Genomic DNA, 23420 nt, shown 5'->3' with positions numbered 1-23420 from the left:
TGACCCGAAAGACGCGGGTTCGATCCCGGCCGCGGCGGCTAGAATTTCTTTTGAGGAGAAATTCTAGAGGCCCGTGTACTGTACGATGTCAGTGCACGTTAAAGAACCCCAGGTGGTCGAATTTTCCGGAGCCCTCCACTACGGCGTCTCTCATAGCCTTGGCCGCTTTGGGACGTTAAACCCCATAAACCAAACCAAACCAAACAAGAAAGAGGAGGGAATTTAAAGGTTTAGTGGGTGCGAAATACTTTGGCAGGCAGTGTTTTGGTCAGATGTTTAGGGGAATCCCCCAAGGTGGAGTAGATTTGTAATAAGGGAGTAATTACTCATTGGCATCCACCCGAGCGCAGCCATACGGCTACAAGGGAAAGCTATACAGCTTTCTCAGAAACTTCGTAGTTAAAGAAAAATTCGTCCTGGTCCGGGGTTCGAACCCAGGACCACCGCTACACCGGAGCAGTCGCTCTACCAATTGAGCTAACCAGGACGGAGAGCTTATGGTAGGACGAGAGCGAATTGATCAATAACTCGAAGTGGGAACCAACACAGTTCCCACTTCGAGTTATTGATCAATTCGCTCTCGTCCTACCATAAGCTCTCCGTCCTGGTTAGCTCAATTGGTAGAGCGACTGCTCCGGTGTAGCGGTGGTCCTGGGTTCGAACCCCGGACCAGGACGAATTTTTCTTTAACTACGAAGTTTCTGAGAAAGCTGTATAGCTTTCCCTTGTAGCCGTATGGCTGCGCTCGGGTGGATGCCAATGAGTAATTACTCCCTTATTACAGGCAGTGTTTGACGTATGACTAGAATGGCCATCTTCCGTAATGTCAGGTGTGGCGTGACTAGTGACCTTAGTTTGGTTAAGTGTACATTCAAAGCAACCTTTTTTCATTGCAGCTGTTATGAACTTCTGATAAGGGTATAGCTTATGCCCCATGACCCCTTTCTTTCATTTCAGTGAAAGTGTGCTTCTGTCAGAAGAGGAGGATTGCAGAGAGTTTCGTGAAGGTTTTGTTGCTCTTAGTGCCCATTTCATCGGCACAAGTGCAACTTCGTGTGAGTATTCATTATGGTTGCAGAGACCTATTGCCTAATTAGTTCAGAAGTTTGCTTGTTCGACTCTTTTGCTCATAGATCTTAGCACTCTGTCAGATCTCTGTGTGCGAATGAGCATGACATTAGTGTTGTGCATTGGAACTTACTGCAGTTTAATTGTACGTTTGAACTGGTACCTTCTACAAGTGCTGTTATATATTATATGTGTGGAGATTTTTTTATGCAAGGAAAATTACATTAACATATATGTATATGCAGCCATACGGTTGCAAGCTAATGCAGCTAGATCATAGCACTGCGCTGCGATTGCTCTTGTCCTGCATGCATCTTGAAAGGTGTTCCTGCTCTGAATGCATTAAAATTTTTATTATTGAATTGCCAAAGAAGCTCCATTTCAGGTTGGCTGCTGCCGTGAGTGAGTGGTTATTGGGCTCGGTTTGATCCCGGTTGCATTTTGATGGAGGTGAAATGCTAGAGGCCCATGTACTGTGCGATGTCAGTGCACGTTAAAGAATCCCAGGAGGTCAAAATTATCCAGAGCCCTCCATTACAGCCAGAGTCATTTGGGACGTTAGACCCGTGTACTGTGCGATGCCAGTGCACATTCAGGTGTTAGGAATTTCCAGAGCCCTTCACTACGGCGTCCGTCATAGCCTGAGTCGCTTTGGGATGTTCAACCCCCATAAACCATAAACCAAACCCCATAAAATGAAATCACTCCAATTCAGGCTGAGAAATTTAAAGCCTGGGCAAGACTATGCGATGCCACATTGCAGCATAATTCATTTTCCTGATACTTTTCTTTGGATACCCAGTGTTCGATCAAAGCACGTTTGAAAAGTTGCTTACTGTGTGTAACCTAACAAACATTTAGCTACAGTAAAAATTATGTATCTTTTCTTTTCAGTATCACGAAGTCAAATAGTTACTGCAGCCCAAGCATGCAGCATCCTTTTGAGAGTGCTGCTCAAATGCTTGAAGGAGCACAATGCAAACTCTCTTCTGCAGCAGGTGAGTTTGCCTCAAGACTTGCATGCACTGTTTATTTAAGGCAACCTAATGTATCACATGATTTCGTACTAGGCATTTGTTGTGAGCCAGGCGCTAAGTGCACATAAACAGTTATTATTAGGTGCGTGAACGTAAGGTAGGGGGGAACTGTCTTTGTTATGAAATGTTATGCATTTAAACATCTAAAAATCTTTCTGTAATGAGTAGTTGACTTTTTGAAATTCTTATTCCGAGGATTGTTTTGCAGTTCCTTTATTCTTTTTTTATTAAACTGAATGCTGTCTGTACCTAATGTTTTTTTTTTCTCCTCTATGCAGAACTTAATTATGGTCCTCATTGGTGGCTTGTGCATTTCAAATGCTGGCACACCTACCAAATCAGAGCTCAGTGCTCTTTCCTCTACACTCAAGTCTGCTCAACTACCTTCCTCCTGCGGATCAAAGCCAGATGGGGCGGGTAAGCGGGTGAAAAAAGTGTTATGGTAATGTTGGTGTGATACAGAAACACTAGTGGTCTGTTCGGTGCACCAGACATTAAGGCTGAAAGAAAAAATGTACAAAAATGTACAAAAATGGTTGAAGATGTTGTGCATGGTTTTGAAATAAACTGGTTTCCCTACTTTCCCTGCTGCGTTATATAAGCTGGCTCCATTATGAAGGGGAACTGTCAGTTTGTACAGAATAAATTCTGTTACTTCTGCAATAAAGTTGAAAATGTCTTATGTACATGATACATCCAGAAAAAAAGTGCTTGGAAAGCAGGAAAAAATGCTTCAATTCAATCATTGCTCACAGTGTTCCCTTTCATGTTGGAGCTAGCTGCCTGTACATATTTGTGAACACCGCAGAAAGTGGTGTAGTTTGAAGAAAACCTGAAGTGGAAAGTTTCTTCCATTAAATATAAAAAAAAAAATGGCTCCTTGTTTTAAAGGTCACTTTTTGTGGCACCAGGTAGTGTTTCCGTGGGTGACAGTAGTTCCTGGAACTGTAATTAGTCATGGCCCACACAAAGGTGCCGTAGTGTCCATCTCTTCTAGTCTTTTGTTCATTTCATTCAAAGCGTGGAAATAAAAACAGTTTTAAGGTAGCTTAAGAAGTTGAACCGTTCAGTGTTCTGTATATTTCACGACTCTGCTGAAATAAATTTTGAAGTAGCTCCAGTAAATTTAAAAATTATATGAATATCTAATATTGATAAGGCAAATTACTGGAGGTTGAGGAGTGTGCTATATTTGTGGAGGCTCCTACTTTCCTCATTTTTTACCTTTTGGCATTGGCGTGCATGTGGTCTAATATCTGGATGGATAAACCAAGTTTAAACCAACAAGTTTCATGTGTAAATTAAGCCTAATTTTAGGCTACAGTAGTGTGTCATGGCACTTATTTCTTGCAGCTCCTTCTATATTACACTTCTCAAAGGATGTTAAGAAGCGGCTGAAGCTGGAAAATATGGGGAAACTGCAAAACTTCTTTTGTGGCTTACATTGCACATTTTTGGAATGCCTTTTGAAAGTCTTGTTCCTTACAGACCTCTATACTTCTCCTTTTATCTTTCATTGCCCTAGAGCTTTCTGGTGAAGTTTTAGTTGCCAGTAGCATGTAATATGTGAAAATTCTTGGTGATGCCTGTTTAAAAATCACTTCAGTATGAAGAACTAACTGCAGCCTGTAAAGGGGACAAAGTAAACGACTTTTTACAAAAAATAAACCTGGGTTTTTGGGTTACTGTTACAATCAATTCCCTGATTATTCAAGAATCCGACCACAAAGTTTTAATCTGATCTGTAGAGTAAGAAATCACGAATCAAGTTTTATTGAAGCTTTTGAAGCACACCTATGGCTTTGACAGGAACTGATTGAGGAGTGTGAAGCTTTATTTTTTACATATTCCTCTGCATGTGAACACTATGTACTGCAGAGAGTACAGTGAAGTATGCACCAAAGCAAACTTTGAACATATGAAATTTAAAGATTTTCGAGGCTATTATAAAGCTTTTTTACAGGTAGGAGTTCTTTTAATGCATTTTTTTTTTTCAGTGCATGTTCTTACACTGAATAAAATGTTTAGGAAAACAGTCATTTTTAATACAGGACAAAGAACTCATTAAATACACTTCTTGAACCAAAATAATGCCAGGAATTCAGCTGTGGGCTGGTTTTCCATAATTGTAGCCATTTTCCTTTATACTACAGAAACAAAGGAGGGCCTATTGGGAACCTTTTTTTTATTGAATTACCATAAATTGTCGAATTCTTTTCACACTTGAATGCTAGAGGCTTCTGTAGACTTACTATAAAAACTATAAAATGTCTGGTATTTTCAAACTAGTTTTCATGGTTAGCACACTCACTGATTCCTTCCAGCTTTTGTGATGAATTTGAGGCTCTGTGAAAGTAATGACTTTTGTGAAGTATGTGTAGCGCTAATATACACGAACTCAGAAAATTTCATTCATATTATAAATAAATGGTCCAAATTTTCACCAGCTAGCCCCAAATCGCACTTAAATTGTTTTTTTGTGATGCCGCAAACTTTTGCACAAATTTCGCTAATGTAGGGTTCTGCATGTGGGAAAACTACATATCTCATTTCTGGCAAGTAATTTAGGTCTGAGACTACCCATCCATTGTGCGGTGTTTTTCATTGCTTTTTTTTTAAATTATAGTCAACTGACTTTGATGGTAAGACTGACTTTAAATCTGTATCTGTCAGATGTACAGATGAACAGAAGTGCCCTGAATGTCATTCTTTAAGAGCACGTAAACACTGACAGTAAAGCAGGAAAGAGATGAGCACAAGCAACAAGCAGGTCAAAGAGAAACGTTAAGCTCTGTTAAGGAAGGTGTTCAAAAAATCTTGTTGTCGTGTATTCGGTTGGTGTGGCCTCTAGCGTTATCTGATCTGCAACAGTTGCTCTTTTCTTACATAGGACACATTTCCGATGTTTGCTGAATAATATTCGGAACTTCCGTATTCCTGAGAAACTATTTTTGTTTCGAAAAACTGAATGGTTGTAATAACATGCCATATGCAAGGCAATTCGTGACTCGCAGTTGATGGGGCATTTGGGTTTAGATGTATGGCAGCTGAGAAACATGCCTCATACTTGGTCTCTCTACTTTTGTGTCTGAAGATAAATTTGAGTGATATTTCTTCGCAGGAGTGGCTTGCATGGCCTCAACTGCAGTTGCTAAACCTAACTTACCTCCCTGGTCATTCACAAACCAAGAACGTTATTTCACTGAAATTCCTCTGGAATTATAGAAGTTGTATTGTGCTACCTTAGTGTTGGTCATATACATGTCATGCACAAATTTGTACTTATGAAACCAAACAAACCCACAGAAGAAAATTGTGGGGACCTGGTCGCAGTAGGTTGTGTTCTTATTTTCTGCAAAGAATTTTGAAAATAAAAGCAAACAGCATTTCTGTTTTTCAAAACATAGTATCTTACCAGACTTGCTTCTGGGAAAAGGTACCCTCAGTAACTGCTCACGCATTTTTAAATTCCTTAAATATTCAGTGGTTTAAAACTAAGGTAGTTAAAACATGTACCATATAAAAAAAATAGATATACTTTACCCTGTGTTTGGCACGTGCTAGCCTTAGTTGTTTATGCAGCACTAAATCCAACATAACTATTGTTCCAGTCGAAAGGCGGCGAGATGACACACGAGAGCTCCGGCATCTCTGGCTGAACCCCAGTACCTGCATTCTGGAGCAGCTGTCAACCCCAGTGCTGGAGAACCCCATGGGGCCGAAGTCAGATGTGAGCGCTGATCTCGACAAGGACTTGGATCTCAGTGCAAGTCACATCATTGACCCTGGCATGGAAGCTAAGGTAGGTGTGCATGTGTGCACTGGGCACAATGTTACCAAGAGTTAGTTGCGAGAGCAAACTTCCTGTAACCTCCAGCACGCTCCGCAATCCGAAGCTTTCGAACCGTTTGCTGTTCGGTTTCCCACTAGTCAGCCGTGCCGCACACAAAGGCGCCGTTTTATCGCCTTTTATCTCCATTTACCCCTGACTGCTGGGTTTGCGGTTGTATCATTGCACATTTATTGCTTTGAGCTGGCAACACGCAGTCATGCCATCTCTCTGGGAACTGCATAACGTGGATCGGGGCAGGATCAGTGAGGAGTGCGGGTTAAGGAGGTCGACATGTAGACGGCATTATAGGGTATATATTATATTGCGCGCTATGACCTTTGTAGTTTTTTTTTTTAGGATGTGTTCACGAAATCTCCGGGTAATTTGTGCACTCCCGTTTTGAAGCCTTAATTTTAAGAAGAAAAAAAAAGCGCACAAATTACATGAGTGAATACGGTATCTGTGGGGTGTGAGACCTACCTCTGAGACCCCTACTGCTGGTCTTAATTACGATTTCGTCACAGTTATTACTTTTAAGCGACAACATATGAACACCTGTTAGGCGTATGCACTGATCGCCCTGCGCTGTCCTGTGTCAGGCGTCTGAAAGGAGAACCCATTTCCATGTACCTCGTGCTCGTGCCGTCGCGCTTCATCCATGAACTTCACGTGCAGAAGAGCGTAGATTAGAGAGGTTTAGCATAGCACGATCGGTGGCCACTATCGCGATACGCAGAGAGCCACTGCACATGCGCCGTTTGCCCCGAGGACGCCACAAGGTGCCAGGTGCCAGCCAGCTGTTTGTACGCCTACCACGTCGGTACCAATCAGCGTGCAGCATGTGCGCATCGCGGGTAGCGTGGCCGCAGAGACCAGGCAGCTACACATCTGGGCACCGCGCTTCCACCTGCTCGCGCATGTGCGGACTGGCTCCAGCATACGCGCAGGAGCGCAGGCACGCGGCGTGGAGTCAGGGATTTGGTTGTGTGCACGCCGTGGTGTCATCCCGAAGAAAGTACGCTGAACTGAAACCACACAAAGCAAGAGTTCCAGAAACGTTATTTGCTCGTGACAAATACTTCGAGATTACAGGGTGTGACATTTTATAGCGAGCCAATGACAGCCTCTCACTCCTGACGTCACACAAGCCGTGCAGTGAGAAACTGGCAGTGGATGTCACCACGTGACGTGAGAATGGGGAATTTTAAAATTTATTGTAAGCTACTAGCTCGCTTTTGAGGACTTGTACATGGCAGGAGCTCTCAGTACCCTTTGCTCTACCTGATGCACTCATTTTATCGGTGCCTTAAAAACAGTTTCATGGGCCCTTTAAGTAGTACAGCATTATGCGTACCCAACTTAAAGCAATCATGTAGGCAGTGTGAGTGTATTCTGGGAAATGCCCCTAGGTGGAGTGTTTCAATAAAGGGAGCAATAATCACTTATAGTGTCCGCCACCCAAACATGCCATACCAGTAATCCATACCATGCTCGTAATGATAAGAACCCCAGGGGTTGTAAATTGATCTGGAGCCGTTTTCTACGGCATCTCTCGTAGCCATGTGCTGCTTTGGGATGTTAAGGGACACTGAGGACAAACTGAGAAATTGGCCTGTATCTATAGGGTACTACCATGTTTTAATCAGAGACCACTCTCAACGAAAACTGAGCTTTTATAAGCTAGAAAAGACAAGAAAGAAACGAAATACAGGTGTCGCCATCACCGGTTTTTGGGTGCAGATCCCACAGGCTATGCTGCACTGACATTTACTTCAAAATGGTGGCAACCTGTCCTTTTTGGTAAGGATGTCAAGAGTTTAAATCGACTGGTGGGAAGGTTTATAAATCCAATTTTATCGCCAATGAATGGGCCTTTTGCTGCCGAACAAATGTTAGCAAAGCCAGAAAGAGCCAGAAAGTCGGTTTTCTTTAAGCACAGTAATTAGATGAAGTTGTCTTCAGTTTCCCTTTAAACCCCACATACCACCATCACTTTGTTTACCATCCACCTAACCGTTTTGATTAGATAATTACCCTCTCGATGTCTGTATGCTTGGAATATTGATGCACACATGGTGTTGCTTTCAACTCCTCTACATTTCCTGCAGTAATTTATTTGTGCTTTTTGCTTTCTACATTTGTTTTTATGCAGAACTTCTTGTTGGCCAAAAATGTAGCCAGCCTGCAGCGAGAACGTGCTGGTGACATCCTGCTTGATGTGTGCCTAGCTCTGCCGTCAGTGGTGCAGTACTCCCAAGGCTTGGAAGATGTGCTTCTCTCGTGTGGCACCATGGCACTCGATTGCACGACTAGTAACATGGTGCTGACTGGGTCGTAAGTACATGCTCTGTTTAATTTTCAAATATGTGTGTTTGAACCTTTAAGGATGGTTAGACTTTGCTATCGAGAACCACTAGACCTCTTTTCCTCACTGCTGCTTGTGTTTATAGATATTCTTGTTACTATGCTTGACAGCTGTGAGTAGAATTAAAGCCTTGATCATCACTACAGTAATTTTTCCAATCTTTTTTTATTCCTGTGAGCTTCCCTTTTTTTTATTAACTGATTTTTATCTGAATCAAAAAATATTGTTTGCCTTGGAAAGGTTCGCTGCATTTTGCATCTTTGCCCAATCTTCTCTGTGGCTTTGAAAGTAGTTGTATGGTGAAGTTGCCGCTTCAGTAAGCTACTGGTCCACCAGAATGGGAGAGAATCGAGGTGTTTGTATAACCACACATGAGCTTCCTTGAATGGGGTAGATAGCGAAGAAGTTGTGCCTGATATTCTCTCTCTGTAGAAGCTCAGCTAGCAGCAGAAGTGAAGTGTTTATGACACCCTGCATTCTTTTCCTTTGTTTTCAGGAAAGCACTGTTTGCTGACATACTGCTGGTGTGCAAGTGCTTGGGCCTGCCAGTGCTAGAGCCGCTGGGTGAGGCGCGGCTGAAGCGGCTTGTGCGGCTGGCCCTCGGGTGTGCCCACATGGCAGTGGCTGTAACACAGGCTGTGTGCGTGCTGGGCGTGTCCTCAACTGGAGGAGGCAGTCAACCGGCCTCTGCTGCCACTAAAGGAGTCCCCTGTTGGGATGATGAGGGACACATGGCACTTGCTGCACATGTTGTCGAAGCCTGTGTTAGTAACCTTTCCTCTTTGCTTCTTCTGGCACATACAGTAAAACCTTGATAATTTGAGCTCAGTTATTTCAAAATCCTGGATACTTAGAAGAGTTTGTGGTCCCATAATTTGTAATGTAAATTTGACCGGGTAATTCAGAGTGGCAGCCTGCACTGGCCCAGTTAATTTGAAGATCTACGGTGCTATGCGGGAATGCCCGATCCCGATTTTTCCGAGAACCGGTGAAGTGACACCTCCTTGGAGCCTCAAGGCTGTGCCCAAAGTGATGCCGATGCTTGATATGCAAAGACCCTCAGTGCTATCAGCATGAAAACCAGTGTATGCTGCGCGACTTGCGAACTGCCAGAACGTGCGCCTATGCTTATCCGGTGCGATCATTCTTGCTCCGTACCTGCGACGAGTTGACTATGCGCTATGCTTGCCTATCGGCGCTCAACACCAGCATATCTGATTATTTTAGGTGGCGCTACATATAAGTTGACCTTCCTTCAGGAAAACGACCGTCCAAAATTTGGGAGTCCACCTGTACACAGAGGGGATCTGTTTACAGAAATCCAGAGTCTAAGGTAGTTTTGGACGAGCAGCCGGTTATATGTGCCTTGTGCTGGCACCTGTTCCTGGCAGGACACATTGGGCTCGAGGCGTCGGAAAAAATCGTTAATTAATGTGCAGGTCATTTCCACTGAGAAAAATTCAAATTGCACACCGTTTATCTTGTTCTGTCGCATTGGTGGTCGCTTCCGCTGACAAACGGTAGGCAGTACGAGAGCAAACCCTGATAATCTCGGAGGCCTGCGTTGCGCCGGAATCCGAAACTACAGGTCCGTTTGCAGTTCGGTTTGCTGTTAGTTCATTGGGCCACAGGCCTGTGCTTCCATGGAAGGCAGTGTGGAAAGATGTTTTTCGCTTTTATCTGTATTGGCTTCAGACCGCTGTCCTTGTGATCGCATCATTACAGGTTAGTCGCTTAGAGGTGCACGCGCGCTTCCATGCCATCCTATGGGAAACTGCAGAATAAAATAATGCGGCAGGGTGAAGCTTGGGGAGGAGATGTATGCGTCACCTTATATTTGCAGTCAACTCTTATTGGCCAGCAAGAGCTACGAGTTGGGGGTAGACGTTTACGTGGCAGTATACAATAATCTCTAAGTTCTCTCTCTTTGGGCTCTTTCTTGCTCAGCAGAGATGACAGACTGAGTGGCATCAGGCCTCTTTCTGCAGTACATTAGCTTTCGCTGCTATATTTTAAAGCTTTGAGAGTGGTAACTTTAAGTTCTTCATTCACTCATTGTCTTTATCAGTCTAGCTGATTGCCTGTTTCACGGAGCCTTTCTGATTGGTATCCAAATATCAAGCATTCCATGGAATCGTGTTGCGTAGTGAATGAAAAAAAAATACTACTGAGTCGCTTATTTCAACTCTGAACATTTAGCATTATTGTCTACATCAAGGATCTGAGTAATGCCCACGAAAATGTCTTGTAAAATTATACTGCATGCTTGTGTTGAACTCCCATTCTTCAGTCCTTAGGATGTGTTCAATCATATATGGTGGCAGTACAGACATTAGTGTGAAGGACAAATCTGTGCAGCAGTACAAATATACATGGCAGCTTTGCTTGAGAGCACTAAAGGCCATTATCAATTCGTTTCAGCTATAAACGAGGTGTATGATTACAGCCTAACCTCAATATAACGAACCTCAGTTTAACGAAATTAGCAGAGTAACTCATTTTTTCGTTTCCCAATCTGTGTGCCATTGAAAGCTATTTATTTATTTTTTTTGCAATTTAAGAAGTAATTTTATACTGCACTTTCGATTTAACGAAGTCCTCACACATCGCATGCATGTACCAGGAGCCTTCTTGACAAGGTAGATATGAAAACTTCAGCCGAGACAGACCGTGATTTGCATGCACCCTTTTATGCAAAAATGTTGCCAGTGGGCTTCAGTCACTAGAGCAGAACAATGGTAGACCGTACCGCTGCACCAGCTGTCAGGTGCATACAAAACTATGGTATGCGTGCTCCACCACTAGTCATTTGTGTAGTGTGGCAAAGCCTGCCACCTGTCATCTGAGGAGGCTGCACTGCTTGTGCTGGAGGTTCTGTATATCTTTCTTTTTGTTTTTTGCTCATTCATTTTTTTTTTATCTTGGAAAGTCCACAATGCTCGTTTGGTCCTTTTTTTTCCTTATGTTGCAAATTAGTTTGCCAATTAGTCTCACCAGGCGCCCGCTGGTGGGCGCACCTATTGGTTCGTGTGTTCATATCATCTGCCACAGGTTGAGAAATTAGCCACTTGGCGAGACCTAATGACTAAAAACCGCAACAGACACTGGATGGAGGCAGGCTCCGTCCCGTGTTCACCTGCCTCCGTCGCACGTCTGTTGTGGTTTTTTTGTCTGAGAAATTGTGCGCATCATCCTGAACTGTAATGTATTCTATATAACGCACTTGGCCGGGAGGGTCATTTTTAAAGTTTGTGTCATCCGTATTCGGATCATGGTATTCTAGCATATGGCACCTGTAAGTACAGTAGGAGTGTTCAAGAATCTAACTTTATTTAGACTGCTGAAATGTAGGAATCTCGACTTAAAGATTTTTAAAGAAAGGAAAATTCTTGGAACTCGTGTGAGGAAGTCCTACTGTAGGTAGACAGGCCTGGAAGGGAAGAGTATCAACAGATTGAGCATTCCTGATCATAGGCATTTTGGGTATGTACAGTATGTATGTAACTGTAGAAACTGTAGAAACTGCATTGCCTCAAAGAACTTTGTGGCGTATTCATCCTGGATTATACATATTTGGATCTAGACAAGATTTTGCTTTCTTTTCAATACTGCGCGTGCAATCGGTTGTCATGGTCCATAATACAGAATTCGCCAATGTGGAAGAAATGATCTGTTGCTGGATTTTACAACCTGGTTTTCGAATTTCGAAACTGGCAAGTCTAGTACAGTCATTGGCAAACGATGTTCTTCAGGTACTTAATTCCTGTGGCTGGCATATAATTAAATCAAGCACTGGATGCAAAAATGTGCATGTTTTCTCAATACTTGGAGAGGAGCCAAAAATCGAGTGGTGAGACTCTAGCACTAGCCGTCCTATTGCTGGCTTGTGTACTGAACACTCGTCTTGGAAGACCGATACTGGAGACACTGAATAGAAAAATGGCTAACTTGAGAATAAAAATAATTTCATATACTTAATATGATTAGGTTGTAATATTGTGTTTAGAAATTTAACATTCTGTTCTCTTGTTAGCAAGGACATTTTTGTCTTGTATTTTTCTAAGCACAAAAGCAAAAGTTGAGTAAAGGTTTTGGCGAATTCGTGACACACATTAAGCGAAAATTGGCGCGGCAGAAAAAGACAAGGACGAGATGGTAACACACACAAGTACGCGCACGTGTGTGTGTTGCCATCTTGCTCTAGTCTTCGTCTGTCGTGCCATTCTTCGCTTAACATTAGCAGAAGTTGAAATTGTGATGTCAGTACTATATTTGAGGACTGTTCAATTTAGCTTTTGTTTTTGTTCATTGTGCGTTTTTGTACCTCTTTGATCACTCTATGATGTAACTGTTATCTTGTCATAAGAAATAACTAATTTCCTATTTTTTTTGCAGCTTGACATCTACAATGTCATTGCATCAACAATGAGATCATCATCAAGAGCTGGAGGTCATGTGAGTAACTTTTTTTCGGAAGCTAGACAGACTTCCCAACTTATTTGTTTTTACCAATATTTCATTTTATATATTTACTATCAGTGTAGTTCTAGCAGCTGCTTTGTGTGATGCTTTGTTGCCAATTTTCTGTGTTCTGTATCCCCCCCTTATGTAGTACCTTTTGGGCATTTAAGGGTGTAATAAATGATTTGTAGGTGCAGTTAAACTTGGATGTAGCAAATTCGTTGATGTTATGAAGTTTCTGGGTTCCCCAACACTGCTCCCATTGAAGCATGTGCATTTGCAAACTCCATCTAATGGTGTTGCAGCGGTCGGCTTTGATGTGACACTCGCCATGCCGACTCTCCATTAACTAGTGCTGTGTTTCTTGAAATTTGGCCTAATTATGCTAAAGTTCTTGAGACAAAACGCAAACCGCTATGAAAGGATTGTCGAAAATTACGAGGTAACACAGTTGACGCAACGCATTGTGCTTCAGCACCATTGGTGCCTCTCCGCGGCAAATGCAGCACTCTCCACAGCTTTTGCCTTTGTAGCATCACACCAGCGGCACTGCAACAGTTATGTCCAAAAGTAGCATGAAACAGGATGTAGCAAAGAATGCACAGGACAAGCAGTGCGCACCCATCGGCACTGTTCGGTTGCTTACGTGATTCACGGCAGATGCGCGGCATAAGGATGGCGGAGAGCTGTGGCAACGCGACGCTTTCTGATGGCAATGGCTGGCCAAGACTTTTTCTTCCTGTCTTTTTTTCCCCCGACTGACGAGAACGCGGAAAGAGACTGATTGCTTGTGACCCCTCTCCTCCCCCACTTTCCTACCCCACGCATAAGTGGCATCACAGTTTCGTCTTGTGATCCGCTGCACAGACGGTGGGGGCTGCTTCCGCACTTGCATTATCAATGAGATCGCAAAATTTCTCAGTGTTTACTACTCCGAATAAGGGGTGTTTACCGTGACTGTTCACTAGGCCATTTCATCTAAATTTATTTTTCATTTTGACTTTGTTTCTGCACAGTCACTTAAAGTTTTCACACGAAAACTCAATGCAACGAAAACCTGCGAGTTGCGAAAAAATTGTGCACTTTTCTCGATTTCATTATATCCAGGCTTAACTGTAGTTCAGTCACACTACAGTAAAACCTCGTTAATTCAGAGCCATTGGGACCGCGAAAAATATTAGAATTAACAGTTTTCGAATTAAAGAACTATGTCAAAAAATGCACACAGGCAGAAAATTTTATTACGGGAATGCGGTACCTTTACTGGACGAAATTTGCGATCACCATATACTGGGGGATTACCCACACTTCGCCGTGCTGTGTGCTTCATCCCGTTACCGCATTTTGTTTTGTAGTTTCCTGCGAGATGGCATCACGGCGCTTGTGAACTGAAACCAGCAAATGTGTAATGTGTAACGATGCAGTTACAAGGTCGGCAGTTCGAAGTCAGTGGAGATCGAAAGTGAAAAAGCGGCATTCCACCCTGCCTCTACACTCACATGCGGCCCGACTGACAAGCATCATACTGAACTGCAAATGGTCCTGTAGTTTCGGATTCCAGCGTGACACACACTTTCGAAATTATCAGAATCTGAAGTTTGCCTTTGCGCTACCTACCACTCGTCCGAAGAGGTGACAGCCAGTGCGAACGAGCCGGGTAAATGGTGTGCAATTCGAATTTTCTTTGGCGGAACTGATTTGCCTACAAATCAACGACTTTATTTGACGCAAGCGTCCTACTGTGAAGGGCATATACTACTTGGCCCTCGTCCAAAACCACTTTAGACCCTGCAGGTAGGTTGGCTGTGTGTACAGGTCAACCCGGAACTTTAGGATGGTCATTTTTCGAAGTAAGGTCAACCTAACCTTCTAACCACAGTGCACTACTCAAAGAAACTGCACAGGCCATGCTAATATCAAATATTAGCACAGGCCTAGGAATTTAAACCATCACTGAAGGAAAATGGCAATTTCCGTTTCCCAAGTTCCTTGTTTTTGCCTTTCTTTGTAGGTGGTTAGTCGTATGTGATGTGCAGTGTAAGTGCAGAAGGGAAACAATCATTTCTGGTTTGAAATGCAAGATGCTTCTCAGATTTGGTTGGCATAGCATGGATGCTGCTGCTTGGCTGTTCTCCAAATGGTCATTGAGCTTATTGCTTTCTACACTAATTGTTGTCTTTCTTCCCCTTATGCTGCATTCAGGTGCTGCAGAACTTGCACGTGTTGACATCATGGCTGCTGCTTAGGGGCCTGCAAGCCATCCTAGGCCTGAACACTTTCCTCGACCGGGGGGCGTGCAAGGAAGGCGCAGGCGCCAAAGGCAACAGAGGAAGCCTCGACCAGACACCCACAAGAACCAGAGACCAGTCTGCTGGCCTCAAGCAGAACTTGCTGCGCATGTGAGCAAGGCTGTGTGTCAGCTTCCTTCAGCCCCAAATTTCCAGAGTGGTGGAGCTTTCTTGAGCAGCATTTAGTTTACGATATTCAGAGTGTTAAATTTTGCTACTTGGAAGCATGCAGCTTTCTAGGCCTAGAGTTGCCTTTTCTTTTTTTTTTTTAGCATCTTTTTTTTTTTAGCGTCCTCTTTGATATATAGCAACTTCTGATGTCACTCTACCAGTAGGGAGACATCTGGCAACCTTGCTTATACTTTTACGACAGCATTAAAATCCTTTGTTAGGTAAGTATTAAGCCGAACAGTCATATTTTTCATGCACGGTGGCTCAGTGGTTATGCATTCAGCTGCTGACCCGAATGACGCGGTTTCGATCCCGGCCGCGGCTGTCAAATTTCGATGAAGGCGAAATTCTAGAGGCCAGTGTACTGTGCGATGTCGGTGCACGTTAAAGAACTCCAGGTGGTCGAAATTTCTGGAGCGCTTCACTACGGCGTCCCTCATAGACTGAGTCACTTTGTGACATTAAACCCCCATAAACCACATCCTGCAAAATGCACCCAAGTTGCTTGTTTTCCCATCCTTTTTTTGTTTAATGTGTCGTAGGCTTTATGAGCTTAATGAAGGGTAGTAAAATGTGTTCGCTGTACGTCTGTTCCTTTTGATGGCTGTGTTTTGTGCAAATTTTTTTTAATTTAAGCTACTCTTATTCAAAAATATTTAGTTTGATTCAGGTTATTATTTTTAATATTTACTTTGCATTCGGAAATGCGATATTTGCACCCCCCTAATTGACATTAATCCAGAGTGGATGTACCTCATAGCTGAAGTTTGGCTTTCCTGCTCAGGTTTTCTAGAATACCAACTGCCATTACCTAGTTATTCATTACAGGGCCTTAAATTTTGTCATGGCAGCTGTGACAAGCATCCAGCCCACAACTCCCCATTCTTTCTCTGAGCGCAGCCAGCAAGGCTTTGGGGTCCTCCCTGTGGCACTGGCCAACCAGGTGCTGTCGCTGCTGACAAGCATCTTTGGCGAGCTCCGGCTGGAGGCAGGTGCAGCCCTTGAAGAGGCTGGCCGAGGGGCAGGCCCTGCTGAGGAGCGCATCGTCACCTTTCTAGACCACATCAGCACTCCGTTCTCTGCTTGGAAGTGTGTTCGGGTGCTCATGCAGCTGAACCTACCTGCCCTGCTCTTTGACCTTGTGTCAGTCTCCTACCGCAAGGTGGGCCATGCTTCTGGTTTGTTGAAGGGGATGGCTCTCTGGGGTCATGGGCTGGTGTGTGGCAAGGCTTTTGATGTGCGAGAAGCCTGTATACTCAGTGCCTCATGACCTCATGCATACCGCAAGCATGCAAGAATGCTAACATAATACAGTGGAGCCCCTCTATAGTAAAGTTACTCAGACCAGCAAAAATTTTTACTATATCAGTTGTTGGTGTGGCATGGCTCTGAGGATGCTGTCTGGTAATTAATTGGCTACTTGCAAAGTACATAATGTTGGTTTATAAAAGAAACACTGTGAGATGCCTTTGATCCTGCTCTTATTGGCCCTTTATGTGGTAATTATTTGCAGTTATCAGATTTTTTGCTATGTTTTCGATTTTCTTTGTCTTGCGGAAGTGCCTCATTTGCACTAATACAACACGGCTATGAATATAATGCTGGTTTGGTTCCATATGAAGACTAAAGCTTTGCACAGGCACGGCGTCGTCCTCTACAGCCTCAGTTTCATCTAAGAAACAATGGTTAAGAAATGCACACGAAACAAACACAGTGAAACTGCCCATGCAGTACAGCCGTGCCTCTGAATCTTGCCGCTGCTGCCTCGTGCTTTGTGCGGCCCAGTGCTGGCGAACATTCACCCTTTTCTTCCTTTCCTTTCTCCTTGTCGCACTTTTACTGCCTTTCCTTTCTCAGCGGCCCGTGCTGCCTTCTTTCTATGTTCATAGCCAGTTTTACTTTTTTTTTTCCGTGCATACCGTTCACTTTGCCTCACGGCCCCAACACCTTTGAAAAGTTAGGTTCTGCTCCCAGCTCAATAGCATGATGGTTAAGCCATTTTAAAGAGCACCGTTATTTATTATCTTCGCTATCCATTTGCGTCCTAGTGTTGGCCTCGCAATTACACTAATTACATGTCTGTGTCTCTGAGATGTCCTAGACTGTATGCATGCTACACTGTCATTAGTCAGCAAGAAGTACGTTATCATGGCTAGAAACTGTTTACTATAACTGTTCTTTCATTGATGAGGTCCGTACTATAAAGAAAAAATAAATAAATGTACACTCGTATAATGAAGGCAAAATGGAAGTGCAGTTTCTCTTTACTATATTCAAGTTTTTACTATATCTGAGTTTACTATAGCAGGCTTCTACTGTATTGACTCTTTCCTTACCACAGGATAACAGTAGTTTCAAGCTGGTGTGCATAAATTTATTGACCTCTGAATTTATAAATTTTGCCTTATTGCAGCGCATCGTAGTGTAGCTAATAGAGCTTTTTGTACATAAGGAAACGCAGGTGGATGTGTATTGCAGAAAAAAAAAAAATTCAATTGGCAAAATTGTAGCAAAAAGGCATTGTAACATTTTTGGGGAATTGTGTGTTTGCCACGCACTTTTTTGATAATATTGTGTTTGTAGATGTCAGGAGGAGTAATAGAATGATTGGGAAGAGATTAAGTCAGTCGTCAGAAATCTCTTGAAACGTAGAATCTGGTAACTAATGAAGTTCTGTTGGTGCCTTGACATGCTTGCTTCCCCATTTGTTCAAACAAACTGGCTCGTCAAACACTGTGGTTCCGGCATCGGCTCACTCTCACGCTTCTTGGGGATGAGTCTCAATACTGGCTCTCCAGTCAAAAGTGGTATTGTCGTGTTTGCACAAATGCGAGTTCTTTTTTTTTTAATCATAGACTTCACAAAGCACCTTGTGTTATACAGTCGACGACCGAAAATTCGGACGCCTGATTTTTCGGACATGCTTGATTATTCGGACTTTTTCGCGGCACCGCGACATGGCCCATAGAGCCAATGTGTAAGAGCGCTTGAAATTTCGGACGCACCGCAACTGACCACTCGATTTTTCGGACCTCGTTCGCACTCGCCGCCAGTACCCAAGCCGCCATATAATGTGTACAGTGGAACCTCATTAATTCAGACTGCAGGAGAGATCGAAAACTTGATCAAACAAAACGAAATTCAAGCTTAAAGGGAGCCTCTTGCGACGCTGAAATTCTGCGCGAGTCGGCACATTGCGCTCGCGTGTTTTCGAATTCGTACTGTCCTTGAAAGTCTCCGCCGCACGAACTTGAACCGTAGTCTGAGTTGACGGAACTCATCTGTGCCGAGTCTTTAGTCCCGAACACGGAACGCGAATACGATCGCGGAGCGCTTGATCGCGGAGGCTACGCGCACGCCGTGGCCTCCGCGATCGAAGCGCGCTTCGGGCGCGCCGCCGGATCTTATCGCGCCGCCGGATCTTATCGCGCCGCCGGATCTTATCGCGCCGCCGGATCTTATCGCGCCGCCGGATCTTATCGCGCCGCCGGATCTTATCGCGCCGCCGGATCTTATCGCGCCGCCGGATCTTATCGCGCCGCCGGATCTTATCGCGCCGCCGGATCTTATCGCGCCGCCGGATCTTATCGCGCCGCCGGATCTTATCGCGCCGCCGGATCTTATCGCGCCGCCGGATCTTATCGCGCCGCCTGATCTTATCGCGCCGCCTGATCTTATCGCGGCCGCGATCTGCTCCGGCGCTGCGCCGTTCGCGGAGGCCACGCGCGCGCACCGGAGCTTCCAAGTGCCGTCTATGGATGGCGCCAGCTCCAGCCTTTCGTGGCGTGTTAGCATGCGCGTTAGCGCGTTCGCCGTGATAGTGGCTTTCGCGTGCTGCCGCCGAGCTTCACAGTTTTAGTGCGATGGGCAAGCACCTTAAGCTACACGGCTGGGAGTTAGCTCTCGAACGCGGTCGGTAAGCGTGCGGCGGGCGGGAAATTCGACGTGGCGGAGAAGTGCGTCCGATGATGGTGCAACCAAAAGAGAAACACAAGCTGCAAAAAGCGCGCTTTCCGAGTCAAGCCGTGCGAGTTTCCCGGACTGGAAGAAGAGCTGCTCCTCTATGTGATGGAATTTCGGAACAACGGCTACGCGTTGACAGCGGACATGCTGCGCGGCTTCTTTTGGCATGAGCGTGCACCAGAGCGCAGCACCAGCTCAGGAGTCTAAATACTTCGCGAGTGACGATTGAACGTAGAATAAATGTCGCTCATTCCCTGGTTGGTGTGTTTTTACTTTAAAAAAATTTTTTTTTTTCGCATATCGCGTGTATGGGCAGCACCCCGAAAATTGGCCCTCGAATCTGCAAAAAAAAAAGTGCGGCCCTTATACGCGTTTATACGGTATTTCGCGCGGCGAAATATAGACATGAGGAGCTTTAGAATGTGTGCAATACAATTGGACGCTTTCTCCGGCATAGTGGAAATAAGTTCGCAATTTTTTCGGTGAAATTTGATTTTCCGGACTGCCCGATTTTTCGGTCGTTTTCGCGGTCCCTAGAGAGTCCGAAAAATCGGTCGTCGACTGTATTTAAAACTTTTAAACTGCAAACATAGCGCAAATTGGAAAAAAATATATATATTTTTTGCTGTTCTTGGAGATATTCCCAGCAAGCTCACCCACTAGGCTCATGAGTTGCGTGGAAAAGCCAACTTCTTGATGACTTTGGGTCGTTGCGGCAAACACTGGCGCGAGAGAGTTGCTGCAAACATGGAAAGAAGGCTGCGCTGGCCATTGAAAAGACAAGGCAATAAAAAACAGTGAGAAGTAGGGAAAAGGAAAAAAGGACATATGAGCGCAGAATTGTCCAGAAAGAAACATGAAGCAGCGAGGCAAGAAGCGGAACGGCGGCTGCTGCCACGCGATAGACTGCTTGCGTTAATGCACGGTCAGCTTCCCGCGGAATATTGGCAGTTTTCTTTTCTCGGTTTACAAAACTAATAATTTTCTGCTGCAGAAAAATAGGCGCCTTATATATGCTTGTGTAACAGCTGCACTTGTTTTTTGCGATTTTTATGGGGCACAGCCCTTGCATGGAACCAGCATTTTTGAGCTAAATTTTCCTGACTACAGTGTAGCCCCAATTATGGGCCCCACTGTTTGTGCAATGGCACTCATTTTATGACGATTAAGCTCAGGCCCGGTGAATTCTTCATATAATGCGTTAGAAGTATGACGTGCTATTTTACATGCAATTCCCCAATGACTGGCGGGAACTTCCCAGACTAAAACAAGCTAGTAGATCGCTTCAGTCTTGTCACCCTATGTTATTCAGAATAAAAATTAAGGCGGCAACATATCTATAGCAGTTCTATAATGTGTGTACTAGGTGTTTCTGGGAAGGTCACCAATTTTTACAAATAGGATTTTTGAGGTAAATAGAAGCTTTTTGCGACATAGTAATATCAGTGTTGGTGGACATTAAGAAGCAGGCGAATCATATTAACTAGTAAAGGGGTTAACTCAATTCTAATAGTTAACTTTTTAACTGTTACAGATTGGCACCTGATTGCAATTAGAGATTTGTAGCCGGCTGTTAGTAGTAGCCATATCAGTTTTTAGAATTTCGAAAACGCGATTACCCTCATCGCTGTGGCTCGACAAAATTTGGCTACATCGTGCCAAAATACATGCGCTTTCAAGAAGCTTGCAGGCAAAGCAACCACCCCAGTGCACGTAACTAGTTGAAATAGCCAGATTTTGTCGAGCCGTAGTACCAAAGGTAATCGCGTTTTTGAAATTCTAAAAACTGATAGGGCTATCACTAAAGGCCAGCTACAAACCTCTTAATTCCACTGAGGTGTCTGTCGGTAATAGGTAAAAAGTTAACTATTATATTAATTAATCACTTTACTATTTAACAGGATTCGCCTGTTTTCTGACGTCTGCCAACAGTGGCATTACTGTGCCAAAAAGGTTTCTCTTGACCTCAAAAACTCTGTTATTAAAAATTAGTGATCACCTTCCCTGAAATACCTGGTATGATGATTTAACTGTAAGTTGGTCTTATTCTGCATTGTATTACGACTACTAGGGTTGAACCCATTGGCTTACTGAAAAGGCACAAACAGGCTACAAACAAAGAGGGTCAATGAAAGTTCTTAGTTATTTGGGGTTTAATTTGTTTGTCACGAAGGTTTCTTGCCAGATTTAATGCCTCTGAAACCTATCTTTTGGCTTGCACCTCATTTGGCCATGCATGCATGATTCATGGCACTCGCTTATTCATTTGCTCAGCTAGCATTGAGATGCCAGTGTACAATGTCGCCTGTTTTTATGGTGATGAGGCTGCAAACAAGCTTTTATTTATATTTCAATAGGCTTCCCTCTGCCTAAGCTGACTCAGCTTTCTGTAAAGAAATGGCTGCGGCTTAGCTCGGCTATGCCAGGATATGCAAGCGAAAGCTTTGTTATGCGTGGTTATGCTGTGTTCCTAAGCCAGATTAGACTCGTCCGTTGCCGAAGTCACGGCAGAGTCAGAAGCAGCAGCGGCCGCCTCCAAAGCTCTTCGCTGCTGCCTTCGGCATCTTTCAACCCCTATTGAGCCAGTCCACACTGCCGTTCTTCGTCGGTCTCTGCTGCTAGCTTAACACGTTTATCTTCCCTACCTCTAGCTAAAGGCTTACCATGATTGGCAGCGTCTGCCGGATGATCAGACTCAGCCAGTTGTCTATGAGTCCGTCCAGACGACGACGTAGATGGTTCTGGCCGACTTTCTTCATCCATAGCAAGAAATGAACTTCAGCAAGGGTTGTTGACGGGCTAGTTGGCTTGAGGCATTTAATGGCATCAAAGGTTTTGCTTCCTGTCTTCTCTTCTTTCTTCACGTCGTCTTTTTTTGTGCATAACGTTTGATGGCATTACAATAGCGAGAAACTGCGAGACGGCAGTGTGTATACACGCAAGAGCGGTGCCATCTCCCTTTCAAGTGAACAGCGAGTCACGTGGTTAGTCACATGGGCACAGCTGGTGAGGCGGCGGTCGGCGTAGCGCCAGCAGCGTGCAGCTGCAGCTGTGGCGAGTCATGTGGTACATCACATGGCTGACACACCTCCGCTCCTCCACTTGAAGGTCAAATGTACCACATGGATGACCTTGGCTCGACGAGGCTAGTAAAGTTAACACTTCAAGTATGCCCACATGTATAGATACGTTCATATGGCAAGCCGTTCCACTCTTCAGTGGTTCCGCTCTTCCACTCTTCAACGAAAAAAATTAAGTGTGCTGCAGCTGGTTGGAAATAGCCTGACACACTTTTTATGATTAGTCCTGTGGAAGTGATGAGGCAGTTTCAGGTACATGGTTTTATTTATGTTGGTGTGATTGTGGCACAAAAGAAAAGATATTCAGAGCAGAAGCATTTGACATACAGTGACAGGATGCCAGCATGAACGCGCATGTTAGTTACACTATCATGCTGAGGGTATGTAGAGTAAATAAAACTTGATTTTTTTTTTAATAATGCACAGCTTTCTTGTTACAAGCAGCCTGTGGCCACAAATTATTTTTGTAATTAAATGTTGCTTTTTTCGCAAGGTATCAATGTAGTTAGTCTTCAGTGATTGAGGCATGAGAGTTTGATGGGGCCTTGATTATCAGCATTGCTCAGTCATCAAGCTCCTCTTTTACTTAGCATGGCATACAAAATTAACCAGCCTTTCTAAGAAAGCATTGTTTTTATTTTCTTTTTTACCTTGGTTAAAAGGGCATGAATTTGCTTTGTGGGTGTTGATCGTCACTGTTTGCACCCATTGCTTTCAGTAAAAATGTATGCCTTTTTTTTCTTGCAGGCAGGAATGCTGAGAAGGATTCAGAAGCACCCGACAGATGGTGACAACTTCAGCACTTCGGATTCAAACACGTTCTACGAGGAAGACTTCAGTACGTCGGATGATAGCAGTGCTGATGAAGGTGATAAAATTTATCACCAAATAGTGGGAGCTCTAAATATTACATCTATATAATTTGTTGATAATTTTGTTGAACATACCTTGGTTGGGCTTTGATGATGAATTTGAAGGGAGCTTGCTGCTGCACATGTCGACACAGCCTCGCACTATCACCGTGCCGTGTTCCTAACATAAAAGAAAGACTTTGGCTATAGTACCCTGAAATCAAGGTGTAAACATGTCAACAGGAAGAAAATTTTTGTTTACATGTGACCTAGTGTTTAAATACTAAATAGAAGAATGCAAGGT

The 23420-nt window shown here is 44.0% G+C and overlaps 1 protein-coding gene across 4 annotated transcripts in view; it reads left to right on the top strand.

Moving 5' to 3' along the window:
- Window positions 1–23420, top strand: part of poe (E3 ubiquitin-protein ligase-like protein poe) — a 178240-nt gene that overhangs the window by 9605 nt on the left and 145215 nt on the right. For all 4 annotated transcript variants that reach the window (XM_089582226.1, XM_089582224.1, XM_089582225.1 and 1 more), the window contains exons 2-11: window positions 958–1055; window positions 1963–2066; window positions 2384–2522; window positions 5717–5907; window positions 8090–8271; window positions 8799–9066; window positions 12698–12757; window positions 14966–15162; window positions 16123–16384; window positions 23013–23133. In XM_089582226.1, the coding sequence (XP_089438352.1) occupies window positions 958–1055; window positions 1963–2066; window positions 2384–2522; window positions 5717–5907; window positions 8090–8271; window positions 8799–9066; window positions 12698–12757; window positions 14966–15162; window positions 16123–16384; window positions 23013–23133 (1622 nt within the window). The remainder of the gene's footprint in view (window positions 1–957; window positions 1056–1962; window positions 2067–2383; window positions 2523–5716; window positions 5908–8089; window positions 8272–8798; window positions 9067–12697; window positions 12758–14965; window positions 15163–16122; window positions 16385–23012; window positions 23134–23420) is intronic.

This window comes from Amblyomma mixtum, chromosome 3 (genome assembly GCF_055824585.1).
Source record: "Amblyomma mixtum isolate Tamu chromosome 3, ASM5582458v1, whole genome shotgun sequence".
Taxonomy (NCBI): domain Eukaryota; kingdom Metazoa; phylum Arthropoda; class Arachnida; order Ixodida; family Ixodidae; genus Amblyomma; species Amblyomma mixtum.
The sequence above is the reverse complement of the archived record's forward strand: the minus strand, read 5'-3'. Positions and strand labels throughout refer to the sequence as shown.